Raw genomic sequence first — 18,971 nt, 5'->3', positions numbered from 1 at the left:
AGAGCCAGTTACCACATCATAAAAGCTAATCAGATTGGTCAGGCACGACTTGCCCTTTGTGAATCCATGCTGACTATTCCTAATCACTTTTCTCTCTTCCAAGTGCCTCAAAATGGATTCCTTAAGGATCCCTTCCATGATTTTTTCCAGGAATCGAGGTAAGACTGACCGGCCTATAGTTCCCTGGATCGTCCTTCTTCGAAGATGGGCACTACATTTGCCTTTTTCCAGTCATCCGGGATTTCTCCCAATCTCCACGACTTTTCAAAGATAATGGCCAAAGTCTCCTCAGTGACATTTGCCAACTCTCTCAGTACCCTCGGATGCATTAAGTCCGGACCCATGGATTTGCATACGTTTAGCTTTTCTAAATAGTTCCTAACCTGTTCTTTACCCTCCAAGGGCTGTCCATCTTCTTCCCATCTTGCATCACTTAGCGCATTAGTCCGGGAGCCCACCTTGTCCATGAATACAGAGGCAAAGAAAGCATTGAGTACTTCAGCTTTCCCCACATCATCTGTCACTAGGTTACCTCCTTCATCCAGTAGGGACCCCTCACTCTCTCTGATCACCTTCTTCTTGTTAACATGCCTGTAGAAACCTTGTTATCCTTCACATCCTTAACCAGTCGCACTTCAATCTGTGCCTTTGCCTTCCTGATAACCCCCCAGCATTCTCGAGCTATACATTTAAACCCCTCCCTGGTCATTTGTCCAAGATTCCACTTTCTGTAAGCTTCCTTTTTGTGCTTAAGTTCACCAAGGATTTCCCCCGTAAGCCAATCTGGACTCCTACCATGTTTGCCTCTCTTGCTACATGTCGGGATGGGTTTTTTTTGTGCCTTCAATAAGGCTTCTTTAAAATACTGCCAGCTGTCCTAGACTCCTTTCCCCTTCATGTTAGCATCCTAGGGGATTCTGCCCATCAGATCTCTGAGGAAGTCAAAACCTGCTTTTTTGAAGTCCAAGGTGTGAATTTTACTACTCTCTTTTCTTCCGTTGGTCAGGATCCTGAAATCTACCATCTCATGATCACTGCTTCCCAGGTTGTCACCCACCTCTACTTCCCCTATTAGTTCCTCCCTGTTGTGAGCAAAAGGTCAAGCTGCTCAGGGCCCCTGGTCGGATCCTTCAGCACTTGTGTCAAGAAGTTATCCCCAACATTTTCCAAAAACTTCCTGGATTGCCTGTGTACTGCCGTATTGGTTTCCCAACAGATGTCAGGGTGATTAAAGTCCCCCATGAGTCATCCCACCAAGTCTCTGTTATCCCAATTAAATCACATTTCTTGGACTGGGCCAGGCTTGTTTGTTTGTTGCCCAGGCTTCTCGCATTAATGTACAAAAACCTCAGATAACCAGTTGATCGCCCTATCTTGTCCATTTGAATCAGGGGTCCTCCTTTGTTGCTCGTTCCTCTTTGCATTTCTTCCCGGTATCCGACTTTCCCACTCCCCTCAGGGTTTTGGTCACCGTCCCCCAACTAACCTCATTAAACCTCTCTAGGTTTGCAAGCCTGGCCACGAAGATGCTCCTTCCTCTCTTGGTTAGGTGGATCCCATCACTTCCTAACAATCCTTGTGCCCGGAACAGAGTCTCATGGTCGAAGAAGCCAAAGCCCTCTCTGCGACACCACCTGCACAACCACGCATTTACGTCCTCAATTTGACGATCCCTGCCCAGTCCTTTCCCTTCAACAGGGAGGATGGACGAGAACACCATTTGTGCTCCAAATTCTTGGATCCTTCTTCCCAGTGCTACATAATCCACGGTAACCCACTCAAGGTCATTCTTGCCGTATTGTTAGTTCCCATGTGAAGAAGCAGGAAGGGGTAGCGATCCCTCAGCTCCCTCTTCATGGCAGTCTGCCAGTCCTTCTTAACCCAGAACATATGCACCCTGGATAGAAACATATAACACTAGACCTAAACTGGACCTTGAGAGGTCATTAAGACCCATCCCCTGCACTCATGGCAGGACCTAGCACCAGCTAGATCATCCCTGACAGGTGTCTGTCTAACCTGCTCTTAACTATCTCCAGTGATGGAGATTCCACAACCTCCCTAGGCAATTTATTCCAGTGTTTAACCACCCTGACAGATGGGAAGATTTTCCTAATGTCCAACCTAAATCTCCCTTGCTGCAGTTTAAGCCCATTGCTTCTTGTCCTATCCTCACAGGCCAAGGAGAACATTTTTTCTCCTTCTTCGACACATCCTTTTAGATACTTGAAAGTTGCTATTATGGCCCCTCACAGTCTTCTCTTTTCTAAACTAAACAAGCCCAGTTCTTTCAGTCTTCCCTCATCGCTCCCGTTTTCTAGACCTTGTGTCACTGAGAGTGTGTCTAGACTACAGGGTTTTTTGTTTTTTTTTAAAGTGGCCTTTTTAAAAAAAAACTTACCCTGCATCTAGACTGCTGCCATGTTCTTTCAAAAGTAAATCAAAAGAATGCAGCAGTTTTTTCAATTGTGGAAAACCTCATTTTACGAGGAATAACCCCTTTTTTCGAAAGTTCTCTTTCAAAAAAAGGCCTTATTGAATGTGAACTTTACTTTTTAGAAAAAGAGCATTCAGACTGGCTGTAATCTAGACACTCTTTTTCGAAAGAGGCTTGTAGTCTAGACGTAGCCTGAGTCTGACCTTAGCCAGATGCTTCTTTTTTAGTAACGTGCTTTTGTGGTTTCAAACCTTTCACATTCCCCCAGTGGTCTAATCTATTCAGCCTAAGACTTGACATATAATCAGAAGAAAAATCAAGGGCCCTCAGTCCGTACTCTTCTTCTGTACACTTTTACTTTGCAGTGTCTGGATATGGGGTATATATAATTATTATATATCCTATTGGCACATATGGACAAGAGTGTCTGCTGTATTCATCATAACTATATCAGTGTGACGGGCTGCGGTCACAGAAGACCCTTTGGGGGGCTTCCTGGGATGCTGAGAAGGCCACTGCCACTCACCTTCCTTCTCTCTGGGGCTTCTCACCTGGTCTCCCCCAGCCAAGACACAGAGCTGAGGTTCCTGGTTCACTCCACTCAGAGAAACAGAACAGACACTGAATCTTTTCAGGTCCAAGGAAAATGCAGTTTTGGGCCCAGCTCCTGGGATAGCACTCTAGAAATGGGATCAGAACCCCAATGAATTACTCAGGTAAACCCTCTGTAACAAGTAAAGGGGAAATGTGTACACCAGTTGTTCCCACAGGTAATAGTTATTTACACTGGGCTTGATAGTAACTAAAAGTGGTTTTATTGAGTACAAGCTGTAGGATATAAGTGGGAGAAGGCAGAGCAATGTAGAATACAAACTCAAAACAACAGAAAACACATAGCTAATTCGACATTAAAACCTCAATACAAACTCACCCTAAAGCTGTTCCTTTTACAGCTAAGCCTTCAAAACCAGGGAAGTTCCTCTCCCTACAGTCTTTAGTTCAGTGGTCCCCAATGCGGTGCCTGCAGGCGCCATGGTGCCCGCTAGGGCATTTATGTGCACCTGCCGAATCATCTGGGCCGGATTCCCCCCCGGCATGCAGCACAGGCATGGTGCCAGCCTCCGACGCATGGGCGGCCCCTGGCCCAGCGCGCGGTGCGTGTGTGGCCCCACCCCCAGACACCCAGCAGCCCTGAAAGGTTGGAGACCACTGCTTTAGTTCATTCCCTTGGGTGTGCCACAGCAGACTGACAAAGACCAAGACCTACTAGTTTCCTATTGTTTTAATTCCTATTGTGTTTCCCACTTTTGCATGGGAAGTTACCTGGCCAGTCCATACTAGTTAGGGAGGTCATGTGACTTCCTAAGATCAACCACTGCTAAGACTTAAGGACAAAAATCTGGGGAAAATCATATGTAAACAGCCATTGAGGCCTTGGAAACACCCTTGATGACTTTCCTTTGCGCATTTAAAACCCATAAACCATTCCATACTCAGTGAGGGCAGGGGACTGGACTCGATGGCCTCTCGAGGTCCCTTCCAGTTCTAGTGTTCTAAGAGACTGTGATCCCCCTTAGCCCTCTCTCTTCTTATTGGAGAAGTTCCAATCTTGTTAAGCTCTACTCATATGGAAGCTGTCCTATAGCTCTCTTCTGAACCTTTTCCAATTCTTATATATCATTTTGACATGGGGTTTCTTTCTTTCTTTCTTTCTTTCTTTCTTTCTTTCTTTCTTTCTTTCTTTCTTTCTTTCTTTCTTTCTTTCTTTCTTTCTTTCTTTCTTTCTTTCTTTCTTTCTTTCTTTCTTTCTTTCACAAAGCTCCATATCCAGATGGAACTAAGACCTTTCAAGTACATTTAATTTTCCTATGTATAACCAGAGCAAGAGACCATCCCAGTATCGCCACTAACCTGGTGATTGGAGCATTTATGCTGCTGCAGGAAGGAACCTGCCTCAGAGACCCTGTTGGGCTGCTGGCTGGGAGCCACCTCAGAAAAGTGATTCCAGGCCAGAGCCTGCCTCTGGCACCCCAGCTTCTCTCACTTATCAACTCCAGGTCACTACCCCCTCCTGCTTTAGGTCACCACCCAAGTCCTCTGAACACAAATACCACGTCAGATCACAACTCCCTCCCAGAGCCTGCAACCCCTGCCATATCCCTCCTCCAGGTCAAAATTCACTCTTGCTCCCTCCGCAGCCCCCTATTTCACCCAAACTCCCTTTCAGACCCCACAGCCTGTCCCACACCCTAGTCCCCTATGCTGAGCTCCATTCTGCACCCAACCTCTGTCCCAAACCCCACAACCCCTTCCCACAGAAAAGTGCAGCCCTTCACCACTTTCCAAAATTTGCAGTGGCCTCCATAAAAAATTATTGCCCGCCCCTGCCCTAGAGAGACAGGGAGCAAGCTGGGCATAGATACCCGTACCCCTCAGGTCTCTGGCCCAGGACCCTCTCCCTGTCCCTCTCTCCAAACTAGGTCCCAGTCTCCACCTCTTTCCACTTTGCAAGCCCTGTTCTGGGTGTAATTGTAGCACAGGGAGACAGCGTCCATTCACTGCACCCATGCTGCAGGTCCCAGTGTGCAGTGGAAGGAAGCTGACGTCCCCTCAGGGCTGTTTCTATCTTGCTAAGTCACAGGTATCCCTGTGGGGCCATGTGGTGATGGGAAAGGGGGAGCAGTCACTGGGGATTCCTCCAGCCAAGCTCCCCCTTCCCATATCCTGGGCTGGCCACCCTGACCCTGCATGAGGCTGTGCGGGAGGGGAGATCCTACCCACTGACCCACCCAGGACACAGGGCTGCATCATGTCTACTCTGTGAATGAGACCCTGAGGGAGCATCCTGTCTCTGGGGTGTGTGGGAGATGCTACCCGACCCCTAACCTGAAAGCAGCTCGTGCTTCATTGGCTAGCAAGGGGGGGGGGGCAACGTGACCTTGGGCCTGTCCCCACTTCTGCTTTGCAGGGAATGTGAGCTCTTGTTGAGGGCAGCATAAAAACGCATGAGTGATCAGAGGTCCCACAGCAGGATAAAGAGGGCAGGCACTTGGCTCCAGGGCTGAGTTAATGTTCCATAAGGGCCTGTTTGTCAACAATGCACTCTGATATTCTCATGTCCCAGGAGCAGGGCACTTGGGCAGCTGCCCAGAGGACATTCAAATGCCTCCCTGCTAATTAGTAAAGCGCCCATGGGTGGCAGCTGACAACAGCATGTGTTTCTAGGGGTGGTGCACACCTGACCATGCCTTGGTGCAGAGATCAAAATTTATTCCACACATGGATGGAAACATTTAGAGGGAACACTGCCCTGGGGGTCTTCTAGGATAGGGAGGCTATTAAGGGAACCACCCCGCAGGCTTTACATAACTCTGGTTCCTGTGATGCATCAAACCAAATTTCAAACAGAAGGTTCAGTAGATTTCTGGGAGCTCATAACGATCCCTCCTGAATCAGGAACTTGATCCTCTTGAAGTCTGGGAACATCATGGGCTGTCGTTAAATTAGCTCCAGCTAGACCAAGGCGGCAGCAGAAGGGCACTGGCCGGATGCAGCTGGGGGTGAAGGGAGACTTGTTCCCCAAACGTTAACATCCCTGCGGAGGGAAGTGTTGGGGCTTTTCTCTCAACCCAGCTAGAGCTACATCGACCCAGCGCGTTGTCCCCGCTGATAAAGGAGCGTTGCTGGGTCACTGCTCTGGCCAGTCACTTCCGGATCGTTTCCCTCCTTTTATAAATCAACCCACCAAACAAACCGGATGTGAAACAGATTTTCTCTGGTTCCAGGTGGATACGTGGGGCTGCGTAACCAGGGTTCCACCTGCTACTTAAACAGCCTGCTGCAGTGTCTCTTCTTCACCCCAGAGCTCAGAGACGCCATCCTCAGGTGAGGGCTTTCACAGTGAGCCAGGCTGGGCAATGATTTGTGATGCGGGAGGGGGTGGGGCTGGAAGAATTTGGAAAGTGGTCAAGGGCTGCACTCTTCCATGGTATTAATGGATGAAGTGCGGGATCTGGGATGGAGGTTTGGTGCAGAAAGGAGCTTGGAGTAAGGCTTTGGGGTGCTGGAGAGGATGTAGGGTCTGGGAGGGAGTTTAGGTAAAAGATGGGCTTATGACCTGGAGCAGGGGATTGGGGTGCAGGAAGGGGCTCAAGGTCTGGGAAGGAGGAGTTTGGGTGCAGGAGAGGATTCCGACCTGGGAAATGGTTATAGTAGGGCTTGTAAGTTCTGGGAAGGAGTTGTGACCGGGGCAGGGGTGCAGAGGATTTGGGTGGTGACCTGGGGGAGGGGGTTGTGCCAGGTGCAGGCTCTGGCCAGGAGGTGCTTACTGTAGGCAGGCTCCCTGTGTGCTGCAGCCCGTACATCGCTGAAAGAGATCAGCAATTGTGGCCAGCACGTGTGTCTCTGTGCAATGTGCCCCTTGGATGGAGGGTGTAGTGGGTCTCCGTGTGCTGCACACACCAGCAAGTTCTGCCCCTGCAGCTCCAATTGGCCAGGTTCTGGTCAAGAGGAGCTTTGAGGATGGTGCTGGGAGCAGGGCCAAGGTGTGGATGTCTCCCCTGTCCTGCAAGGGGTGCACCGCATACACACACGCTGGCCACATCAGCTGGCCATGTGGGTCTGCAGAAACCAGGACCCTGATGGCCCCGTTGAGCTGCGACAGGCCAGATCCGCATGGGCCTTATTTTGCCCACCCTGTAATAAAGCTTGCACTTACATCAGCAGCAGCACACAAGGCCTGGGGTTCAGCTCAGTAGCTGCCTGGGTCACCTCCTGAGACCCACTGTAGGACACAAGCATTGAGACGACAAAGAGAAGGCAGGACTGTGCAGGAGAAAGGGGTAGGAGGGGACCACTGGCTGCCGAATACAAGAAGGAGTAAAAAGAGAAGAGGCAGCAGCCTGCAGGTAGTGGAGAGCAGAATCCTAGAATCCTAGGACTGGAAGAGAACTCAGGAGGTCATTGAGTCCAACCCCCTGCTCTAGGCAGGACCAATCCCAACTAAATCAACCCAGCCAGGGCTTTGTCAAGCCGAGACTTAAACACCTCTAGGGATGGAGATTCCACCCCCTCCCTAGGGAACCCATCCCAGTGCTTCACCGCCCTTCTAGGGAAATAGTTTTTCCTAATATCCAACCTAGACCTTCCCCACTGTAACTTGAGACCATTGCTCCTTGTTCTGCCATCTGTCACTATTATGAACAGCCTCTCTCCAGCCTCTTTGGAACCTCCCTTCAGGAAGTTGAAGGCTGCTATCAAATCCCCCCTCACTCTTCTCTTCTGCAGACTAAACAAGCCCAAAGACTTCTCTCCTCATATGTCATGCACGTCAGCCCCATAATCATTTTTATTGCCCTCCGCTGGACCCTCTCCAGTGCATCCACATCCTTTTTGTGGTGGAGGGTTCTAGAACTGATGCTGTACTTGTACTCTAGATGTGGCCTGACCTGTGCTGATTAAAGAGGAATAATCACTTCTCCAGATCTGCTGGCAATGCTGCTCCTAATGCACCCTAAGATGCCACCAGCCTTCTTGGCTACAAGGGCCCACTGTTGACTCATATCCAGCTTCTAAACCACTGGAATCCCCAGGTCCTTTTCTGCTACTTAGCTAGTCGGTCCCCAGCCTGTAACAATGTTCGGGATTCTTCCATTCCAAGTGCAGGACTCTGCACTTGTCCTTGTTGAACCTCATCAGATTTCTTGTGGCCCAATCCTCCAATTTGTCTAGGTCACTCTGGAACCTATCCCTACCCTCCAGCATATCTACCTCTCCCTCAGTTTAGTATCATCTGCAAACTTGCTGAGGGTGCAATCCATCCCCTCATCCAGGTCATTAATAAAGATGTTGAACAAAACTGGCTCTAGAACCGATCCTTCAGGCTCTCGAAACCGAATGCCAACCAGACATCGAATTGTTGATCACTACCCATTCGGCCTGACAGTCCAGTCAGCTTTCCATCCGCTGTAAAGTCCATTTATTCAATCCATACTGCCTTAGTTTGCTGATAAGAATATTGTGGGAGACAATATCAAAAGCCTTGCTAAAGTCACGGTATATCACAACCACTGACTTTACCACATCCACAGAGCCAGTTACCTCATCATATAAGCCAATCAGGTTGGTCAGGAGTGACTTGCCCTTGGTGAATCCATGTTGACTGTTCCTGATCATTTTCCCCTCTTCTAAGTGCCTCAGAATGGATTCCTTGAGGATCCCCTCCATGATTTGTCTGGGGACTGAGGTAAGACTGACTGGTCTGTAGTTCCCTGGATTGTCCTTCTTCCCTTTTTTTGAAGATGGGCACTACATTTGCCTTTTTCCAATCGCCTGGGACTCCCTCCCGATCTCCACGAGTTTTCAAAGCTAATGGCCAAAGCCTCTGCAATGACATTTGCCAACTCCCTCAGTACCCTCGGATGCATTAAATCCTGGCCCATGGATTTGTGTATGTTTAGCTTTTCTAAATAGTTCCTAACCTGTTCTTTCCCCACTGAGGGCTGCCCACCTCCTCCCCATTCTGAGTTGCCTAGTGCAGTATAGTCTGGGAACTGTCTGTGAAGACAGAGGCAAAAAAAGCATTGAGTGCTTCAGTTTTTCCCACATCATCTGTCACTAGGTTACCTCCCTCATCCAGTAAGGGCCACACCACCTCTTTGATGACCCTCTTATTGCTAACATGCCTGTAGAAACCTTTCTTGTTACCCTTCACATCCCTTGCTAGCTGCAATTCCAATTGCACTTTCACCTTCCTGATTACTCCCCTGCATTCTCAAGCAATAGATTTATACTCCTCCCTAGTCACCTGTCTAAGTTTCCACTTCTTATAAGCTTCCCTTTTAGTGTTTAAGCTCACCCAAGGATTTCCCCGGTTAGCCAATCTGGTTGCCTACCCTATTTGCTTTTCTTGCTGCGCATCGGGATGGTTTGTTCCTGCGCTTTCAATAAGGCTTCTTTGAAATACTGACAACTCTCCTGGACTCCTTTCCCCTCTCATCTCTGGGGGGCACCTTGATGTTATCCTGGAAAATGAGGCCAACTTCTAATAATGGCTTCAGGGGACATTCAAGCAATGTGGTGATCCTGTCCCATGAGCTGGCAGAAATTCATACCCTCCCTCCTTTACCGAGCGACGTGCAGGGCATGGTGGCCCCTTTTCTAAGGGCAGGCTTCCAGAGGATGCAGCTCCATGCCAGGCAGGCACTGGTCTGCTTAGCTGGACAATTTGGAAATCAGCCTTCAAGATGCCGGAAGGGGGTTACATGGACTGGTCAGGTATCTATTGGGAGCTCCCAGACTCATCCAATCTGTGGCAACTGGGCAGGGTTCAGAACAGTGAGGGAGAGGGCTGTGAAAACAGCCATTGTGAACCACAGGTCAGACAGGACCCCGCTTGCCAGGGCTGGAGATGGGAGTCAGGCTCTCTAAGTTCCCCCTCTGAGGTTGGCTGCTGGATACATATTAATGTTTCAATATCGCCTTCCTTCTGTGCAACTGAGACACCTGCCCAAACTGGAGAGGCCTCGTCTCTCTTTCCTCTCCCGCTTTCTTTAAATGAACACCTCTCTGGCTGGGACACGTTGTGTCTGGGTAAGGGACTGGGGAGTAGAGGGTCTGGCCCAGCAATCACACTTGGGCTGGTGACCACAAGTCAAGGGCAGCCACGAGGTGGCAGCTAGCAAGTAGGACCAGAGACTGGTGATAGCTACTAAGCTGGAATAAGGAGGAAAGAGCCAGTCAGGCTGGAGCCAGAGACGGGAGATCAGAAAGTGGGGGAGGTCTGGACTCGCAGCAAGCCAGCCATTCATGTGGTTGCCAGGACCACATCCTGGACAACCACCAGTGTTAAATAGTGAGCAAGGGCCAATCAGAAAGCTGCAGGGTGCTGTCACTCTGGCCCTCCAGGTGGTACTTCCTGCAGTGCCTCATCTCCACCATGCGTCTGAGCTAAAGCTCCCCATGGCCTCTGGGTGTCAATATGGGAAGTCACCTCTCCCAGGCTCTAGTATGGCCTGTAACCTGAGTCTCTTCTGCCATCTCTGTGGCATCTGGGAAAGGGGCTTTGTCACTTGGCTTCATTTCTGCAAGTGTGTGATAGAGGCCAGGCTGCAGACTGACCTGTACCTGGCCAGAGTAGAAGTGGGAAGCTGGGTCAGAAATCCAGTCCCAAAGAAACCATCTCAGCATACCCTGAGAACAGACGGGTCACAGGAAAGGGTCAGAACAGGTAACTCTTGTCACCCCCTTACTCGGTCCCCTGTTGCCCTGTATCACCAGCCCAGAGACACCCCTCCTCCAAGCTGAGAGGTGACTTCAGTCTGGTCTTTAATCTCTGGGTTCCCCCAAGTGGGCCACCCACAGGGCCCAGCCCAGGCCTCCGGAGGGACGGCTCACTCCTGGAAGCAGCAGCAGCCGTGTGATCGGAACCTGGATTCTCCCTGGAAGGCGGGTGACTAATGTTGTGTCTCTGTGATATTCTGCAGGCCTGATCCTGTCGATGGCTCCAGCATCGTGTGCCCGCTGAAAACGCTGTTTGAACAAATGAAGTGGGGAAGCTCAGCACCTTCCACCGAAGGGATTACGCGCTGCCTTGGGGTGAGCAATGGTAAGTTGTTCCCCTGGAGTTCTGCCTCACGGCCTGGTCACGTTCCCGGTGATTTCTAGTGAACGGGAGACAGATGTTACCTCAGCAATGGCTCATTATTGATGCTGATCCACAAAGGGGCTGGAAGTTCACTTTTTACTGGGCCATTGGAATCCTGTTTGTGTATCTGAATTGGGTATTTGGGCCTCTTCCGTTCATTTCTGTGGCTCCCCGGCGTGTTCACTTTGGGTCCCTTGTTGGCTCCCCTGCCCCCCAGTCAGTGCAAGATGATTTCTCAAACAAGTATAAACTGTTCCCACAATCCCATTTCTGCTCCATGACTTTCCCCTGCCCTTACCCTAGGCAGCAACTCCTTCTTTCAATAAAACTTCATCAGATACGTTTACTTCTGAAGATTTGCCATTGCAACGCTGACAGGCGGAATCAAAGACCCACTAAATTGATCTCCCATTACTCTCCTGTCAACTCTGATGCTCCGTCAGAATGAGTAAGGGGAGTGAACGGGAGTGTTTCCTCCGTTGCCCCAGTGCAGTGAGGACCCCTTGGTGAGTAGATCTAAGCCACATGAATTTGAGTTCTGCTGCTAATACAACTCAGATCATGTAGCTTGGATCAACCCGTGTACACTAGACCTGCCCAGAGTCCCTGCTGAAAAGAAAACAGAAGTAATGGAAACTGAGGCAGAGAAGAGGGCCCTTGGGAGGATGAAGTAACCAGCCCCCCCATCAGATGTTGATCATTCTGCTTTGTGTTGGCACAGTGCACCAGCAGCAGGATGTGGCAGAATATTTCCGGATTCTGATGAATAAAATCATTGAGGACAAACGGGATATTCAGCAGGTAACTCTTCTCTTTATAGAGTCTTAAATCTGAGGCTCTTTTTAGATCTTTACTTCCAAGAAAACCCTGCAGTTGCCACTGGAAAATCACGGAAGTGCCAGACGTGTGTGCACTCTGGATTTGGCCCCCTCCTGCATATGCTTTAATTACTATACAGTCCTTAGGGACATGATCATGCACTGTGTTACCCACAGATCCCTGCTTCATGCAATGCACAGGGGCTTGGCTATTGCTAGAGGTCTCAGTGGGCACTCAGCTTTAAGTTAGTGAGTTAAATACATAAAATTATTACTTTTAAAGGTCCTTGGCATTGAATATTTCTGCACTTTCCAGTGCCCGTCAGCTTCCACCAATAGTGATTGATAAAATTCCACTTCTGAGGCAGGATCTTTTGCTTTAAAGAGTTGTGTGGCCACAGTGGAAATAGTACGGCTGGTCTGTGGGCATGTTGTCCCTGAGCGACTGTCCATCCTCCGGAGGTGGCGCTGTTGGACAAGCTGTAATGAGGAGAGGTCACAGACAACCCCTGTGGGGAGGCTTCCTGGGTTGCTGATACAGCCACTGCCATTCGGCTTCCTGCTTTCTGCAGCTCCTCACCACCCAGTCCTGCTGGGCCAGTGCCTCTGGTCTCCCCCAGCCAAAACACTGAGCTGAGATCTCTGCCTCCCTGAGGAGCAGCACAGACACTGAATCGCTAAAGGTCCAACAAAAATGTAGTTTCGGGCCCAGCTTCCAGGGATACCACTCCCCAAATGGTTTTATTAAGTACAAGCAGTAGGATTTAAATGGTTTTAAGTGAGAACAGGCAGAGCAAACTAGATTACAAGCTCAAAATAACAGAAAATGCTTCACTACTAAAACCTCAGTACAAACTTATTAAAAACTCACCCTGAAACTGGTCTTGTCCCAGCTAAGCCTTCAAACCAGGGAAATCTCCTCTTCCTTGGAGTCTTTAGTTATCCTCCAGGGTGTCTTCACTGTGTGTGATGGACTTCAGCCATCCATGACCCGTATGACTGCCAGTGGAGAAAGCCAAAAGGAAGGCCCTGGAGACATGAAGTGTTCAACACAAAGAGAAAAAACAGTTTTATGTGGGGATGTGATTGACTAGTCGACTATCCAATGAGCAAAAGCTTATCAGATAGTCGACACACTAGTCGATTAATCACTTCCTCCCTCCCCTTGCTGCCTCTATCAGAGAGAGGCAGCAAGGGGGGGGGGGGGGAAGAGAAGGAGGAAGTTGAAGGTTGCTATCAAATCCCCCCTCACTCTTCGCTTCTGCAGACTAAACAGACCCAACTCCCTCAGCCTCTTCTCATAGGTCATGTGCTCCAGCCCCCTAATCATTTTGGTTGCCCTCCGCTGGACCCTCTCCAATGCGTCCACATCCTTTCTATAGTGGGGGGCCCAGAACTGGACACAATACTCCAGATAAATACTGGAGTACTCCACAATACTGCTGGAGTCCCCCTTGAATCCCTTGCTGGCTCCCTGCTCTCTGCAACGCTTTTGCCTTTGAAGTGTAGTAACAGCCCTAGGGCACCTTTATTAACTAATCGAATAGTCGATGCAAATTGCATCAACTATTTGATTAGCCAATTAATCAACATTTTGCATCCCTAGATATATGGAATATACAGGCAATGCACAGAGCAGGGAAGCTAGTTCGGGGCACAACAGACACAGGATGCCACAGCTTGTACATACTGGGCGTCAGCGAGAGCAGGTGGATGGGATCAGGAAGATTAAAAACAGCCTTGGGTGATACCACGCTCTGAACAGGATGACGGACAATATGGTGAGAGTGTTACCATCCCTTTGGGAGCAGGAGATGGAACATTCTCTGCTTGAGTGGGAGTCTCTCAGCAACAGACTTATGAGAACCAGACTGAAAGAGTGAGACAACACTCTCACCCTGATTCAGTGCTTTGCTCCAACAAATGACAGTGATGAAGAGCAAATTCTACCTTGCACTGCAGGTGGAGTTAGAGAGAGTCCCCGCACCATGTAGCATGTCATACATAGGAATAATGCAGGCAACAACTTACACACATTTCATAAAGTCTGAACACGTTGTTATACGTTCCATACCCACCCAAGCCATGTGAACACACAGGAGACCCATGCTGGTTTTCAGCAATTATTTTGTTCGCCAAAAGCTGGCAACTGGTTTGCCTGCATCACACCCCATCACTTATTATCTTTAGCAGTTGAAGCTGTCTCTGTTCTTGCAGGCAACAAAAGATGGAAGCAACTTGGAAGTTGCTGGGGAAATGAATGAAAAGATGAAGGTTAAGGAAGTCACCCCTTGCCCAATAAAAAATGTGTCTGTGGGACACAATCATACCGGGATATAAAATATATCGGAAGGATTGAGCAGGCCGTGTGGCTGGCAGAGTGGCACTGTATGCGAAAGATAACATAGAATCAAATGAAATAAAATCTTAACTGAATCAACATGTTCAATAGAATCACTATGGATAGTAATTCCATGCCCCAAAAGTAAGAATTTAGCAGTCGGGATATATTATCGGCCACCTGACCAGGATGGTGATAGTGACATTGAAATGCTAAGGGAGATTAGAGAGGTATTTTGGTATTTTATTTACCAAAATAAAAAACTCTATAATAATGGGGGATTTCAATTATCCCCATATTGACTGGGTACATGTCACCTCAGGAAGAGAATCAGAGATAAAATTTCTCAGTGGCTTAAATGACTGCTTCTTGGAGCAGCTAGTACAGGAACCCACAAGGGGAGAGGCAATTCTCGATTTAGTCCTGAGTAGAGCACAGGATCAGGTCCAGGAGGTAACTATTACTGGACCGCTTGGGAATAGTGACCATAATATAATAACATTTAACATTCCTGTGGTGGGAAGAATGCCTCAGCAGTCCAGCACTCTGGCATTTAATTTCAAAAAGGGGAATTACACAAAAATGAGAAGGTTAGTTAAACAGAAATTAAAAGGCACAGTGACTAGAGCCAAATCCCTGCAAGCTGCATGGAAACTTTTTAAAGATACCATAATAGAGGCCCAACTTAAATGTGTACCCAAATTAAAAAACATAGTAAGAGACCTAAAAAAGAGTCACCGTGGCTTAACTACCATGTAAAAGAAGCAGCGAGGGACAAAAAGATATCTTTCAAGAATTGGAAGTCCAATCCCAGTGAGATAAATAGAAAGGAACATAAACATAAACTGTCAAATTAAGTGTAAAAATGTAATAAGAAAAGCAAAAAAAGATTTTGAAGAACAGCTAGCCAAAAACTCAAAAAACAGTAGCAAAATATTTTTTAAGTACATTAGAAACAGGAAGCCTGCTAAAAAAAACAGTGGGTCCCCTAGACGATAGAGATACAAAAGGAGCAATCCAGGATTATAAAGCCATTGCAGAGAAGCTAAATTATTTCTTTACATCAGTCTTCATGGCTGAGGACGTTGGGGAGATTCCCAAACCTGCACCGTCCTTTGTGGGAGATGAATCTGAGGAACTGTCCTGGATTAAAGTGTCACTAGAGGAGGTTTTGGAACAAATAGAAAAACTTAATGTTAACAAATCACCGGGACCGGATGGCATTCACCCACGGGTTCTAAAAGAACTCAAATGGGAAATTGCAGAACTGTTAACTGTGGTTTCTAACCTATTCTTTAAATCGGCTTCCATATCTACTGACTAGAAGATAGCTAACGTGACACCAATATTTAAAAAGGGCTCTAGAGGCGATCCTGGCAATTACAGACTGGTAAGTCTAACATCAGTACCGGGCAAATTAGTCAAAACAATAGTTAAGAATAAAATTGTTAGGCACATAAAAGAACATAATTTATTGGGCAAAAGTCAACATGGTTTCTGTAAAGGGAAATCCTGTCTTACTAATCTATTAGAGTTCTTTGAAGGGGTTAACAAACATGCGGACAAGGGGTATCCGGTAGATATAGTTTACTTAGATTTTCAGAAAGCCTTTGACAAAGTCCCTCACCAAAGGCTCTTGTATAAATTACATTGTCATGGAATAAGAGGGACGGTCCTTTCATGGATCGAGAACTGGTTAAAAGACAGGACACAAAGGGTAGGAATAAATGGTAAATTTTCAGAATGGAGAGGGGTAACTAGTGGTGTCCCTCAAGGGTCAGTCCTGGGACCAATCCTTTTCAACTTATTCATAAATGATATAGAGAAAGGGGCAAGAAGTGAGGTAGTAAAGTTTGTGGATGATACTAAACAGTTCAAGATAGTCAAGACAGAAGCAGACTGTGAAGAACTTCAAAAAGATCTAACAAAACTAAGTGATTGGGCAACAGAATGGCAAATGAAGTTTAATGTGGATAAGTGTAAAGTAATGCACATCGGGAAAAATAACCCCAACTATACATATAGTGTGATGGAAGCTAATTTGGCTATGAGAAATCATGAAAGAGATCTTGGAGTTATCGTGGGTAGTTCTCTGAAAACTCCCACACAGTGTGCAGCGGCGGTCAAAAAGGCAAATAGGATGCTAGGAATTATTAAGAAAGGGATAGAAAATAAGACACAGAATATCTTACTGCCCCTGTATAAAACTATGGTATGCCCACATCTTGAATACTGTATACAGATGTGGTCTTCTCACCTCAAAAAAGATATTTTGACCTTGGAAAGGGTTCAGAAAAGGGCAACTAAAATGATTAGGGGTTTGGAACAGGTCCCATTTGAAGAGAGGCTAAAGCAACTAGGACTTTTCAGTTGGAAAAGAGGAGACTGAGGGGGGATATGATAGAGGTATATAAAATCATGAGTGGTGTGGAGAGGGTGAATAAAGAAAAGTTATACATTAGTTCCCATAATATAAGGACTAGAGGACACCAAGGGTATGTCTAGACTACATGACTCTGTCGTCAGAGGCATGTAGATTAGGCTACCCCGCATAGGGAAATGAAGCCGCGATTTAAATAATCGCAGCTTCATTTACATTTAAATGGCTGCTGCGCTCTGCCAACCAGCTGATGATCAGCTGTTTGTTGGCAGATCAAGGCAGTCTATATGCGCCATGGTCGACAAGGAAGCCTTTGTCGACCGGCGCAGGTATGCCTCGTGAAACTAGGTTTACCTGCGCCGGTCGACAAAGGCTTCCTTGTCGACCACGGCACATCTAGACTGCCCCGATCTGCCGACAAACAGCTGATCATCAGCTTGTCGGCAGAGCGTGGCAGCCATTTAAATGTAAATGAAGCTGCAATTATTTAAATCGCGGCTTCATTTCCCTATGCCAGGTAGCCTAATCTACATGCCTGTGACAACAGAGGCATGTAGTCTAGACATATCCCAAATGAAATTAATGGGTAGCAGGTTTAAAACTAATAAGCAAAAGTTCTTCACACAGCGCATAGTCAACCTGTGGAACTCCTTGCCAGAGGAGGCTGTGAAGGCTAGAACTATAACAGAGTTTAAAGAGAAGCTAGATAAATTCATGGAGGTTAGGTCCATAAAAGGCTATTAGCCAGGGGATAGAAATGGTGTTCCTGGCCTCTGTCAGAGGCTGGAGATGGATGGCAGGAAACAAATCGCTTGATCATTGTCTTCGAACCACCCCCTCCGGGGCACTTGGCACTGGCCACTGTAGGCCGACAGGCTACTGGGCTAGATCGACCTTTGGTCTGACCCAGTACGGCCATTCGTCTGTTCTTCTGTTCTTACTGGTCATACTGAATCTCTGTGAATTGCTGGAAGCACTTCTAACCAGTCACTCTTTCCCTAGCTGTACCAGGTGGAAATGGTCCATTCCATGACTTACCATGGATGCAGGAATGAAACAACAATCCGGGAGACTCCTGTTCTGAGTCTTACTCTCTCTCTCAAGTGCACTTCCAAGACGGATATTTTTTCTGTGGTAAGGAAAAGCTCCTGGCATTTGTTGTGCCCCGTATCACAGCAGATCTGTTGGTTACAATTAAACCTTAAATAGGAACAAAAAACAGGACTACGTAGCACTTTAAAGACTAACAAGATGGTTTATTAGGTGATGAGCTTTCGTGGGCCAGACCCACTTCCTCAGATCAAATAGTGGAAGAAAATTGTCACAACCATATATACCAAAGGATACAATTAAAAAAATGAACACATATGAAAAGGACAAATCAAATTTCAGAACAGAAGAGGGATGGGGGGGGAAGGTAAATGTCTGTGAGTTAATGATATTAGAGGTGATAATTGGGGAAGCTATCTTTGTAATGGGTAAGATAATTAATGTCTTTGTTTAAGCTTCGGTGTAAAGTGTCAAATTTAAGCATGAATGACAGTTCAGAGGATTCTCTTTCAAGTGTAGTCTTAAAAGGTCTTTAAAGCAGGATGCAGGTAATCAAGTCGTTGAGACAATGTCCTTTCTGGTTGAAATGGCAAGAAACTGTTTTTTCTTTGTGATCCTGTCTAATATCTGTTTTGTGGGCATTGATCCTTTGGCGAAGTGTCTGGGACGTTTGTCCAATGTACATAGCAGACGGACACTTTCGGCACATGATAGCATAAATTATATTTCTGGAGGCACAGGAATATGTATTCTTGATCTTATAACTCACTTTGTTAGGTCTGAGGCTTTTCTTCGCCGCCTCCTCCTCCAAGAATATTTCCAAACCACCAATGAACATCAATCTGACCTACCAGATCCCCCCTTTCAACACCAAAGGAAAAATAATTCTATATGGTCTCCCCCTGATGGTCGGAATTACAATCTGGATTTCTATATACAAAGCTTCCGCAACAACGCACAGACTGACATTATTCGCAAACGACAACAAGCAACACACAATCTCAGCCGCGCAGAACACCATGCCATTCAGAGTCTCAAAAACAACCTGGACATTATAATCAAACCAGCTGACAAAGGTGGGGCTGTGGTCATTATGAATAAGGCCAACTATAACCAGGAGGCAACCAGACAACTCTCCAACACCACATTTTACAAATCTCTCTTCTCTGATCCCACCTCGGAATACCAAAAGAAACTACACTGTCTCCTTAAAAGCCTCCCCACAGCTACTTGGGAACAAATCAACACAGAAACACCTTCTGACTCCCGACCAGGATTGTTCTATCTGCTTCCCAAAATCC

The 18,971-nt window shown here is 47.3% G+C and overlaps 1 protein-coding gene across 4 annotated transcripts in view; it reads left to right on the top strand.

Annotated features, from left to right (window-relative positions):
• The window catches only part of LOC102463945 (ubiquitin carboxyl-terminal hydrolase 48-like), a 92,148-nt gene that overhangs the window by 14,032 nt on the left and 59,145 nt on the right, over positions 1–18,971 (top strand). For all 4 annotated transcript variants that reach the window (XM_075928939.1, XM_075928935.1, XM_075928936.1 and 1 more), the window contains 4 exons: positions 6,223–6,322; positions 10,921–11,042; positions 11,803–11,882; positions 17,623–17,754. In XM_075928939.1, the coding sequence (XP_075785054.1) occupies positions 6,223–6,322; positions 10,921–11,042; positions 11,803–11,882; positions 17,623–17,754 (434 nt within the window). The remainder of the gene's footprint in view (positions 1–6,222; positions 6,323–10,920; positions 11,043–11,802; positions 11,883–17,622; positions 17,755–18,971) is intronic.

Source organism: Pelodiscus sinensis, chromosome 4 (assembly GCF_049634645.1).
Source record: "Pelodiscus sinensis isolate JC-2024 chromosome 4, ASM4963464v1, whole genome shotgun sequence".
Taxonomy (NCBI): domain Eukaryota; kingdom Metazoa; phylum Chordata; order Testudines; family Trionychidae; genus Pelodiscus; species Pelodiscus sinensis.
The sequence above is the reverse complement of the archived record's forward strand: the minus strand, read 5'-3'. Positions and strand labels throughout refer to the sequence as shown.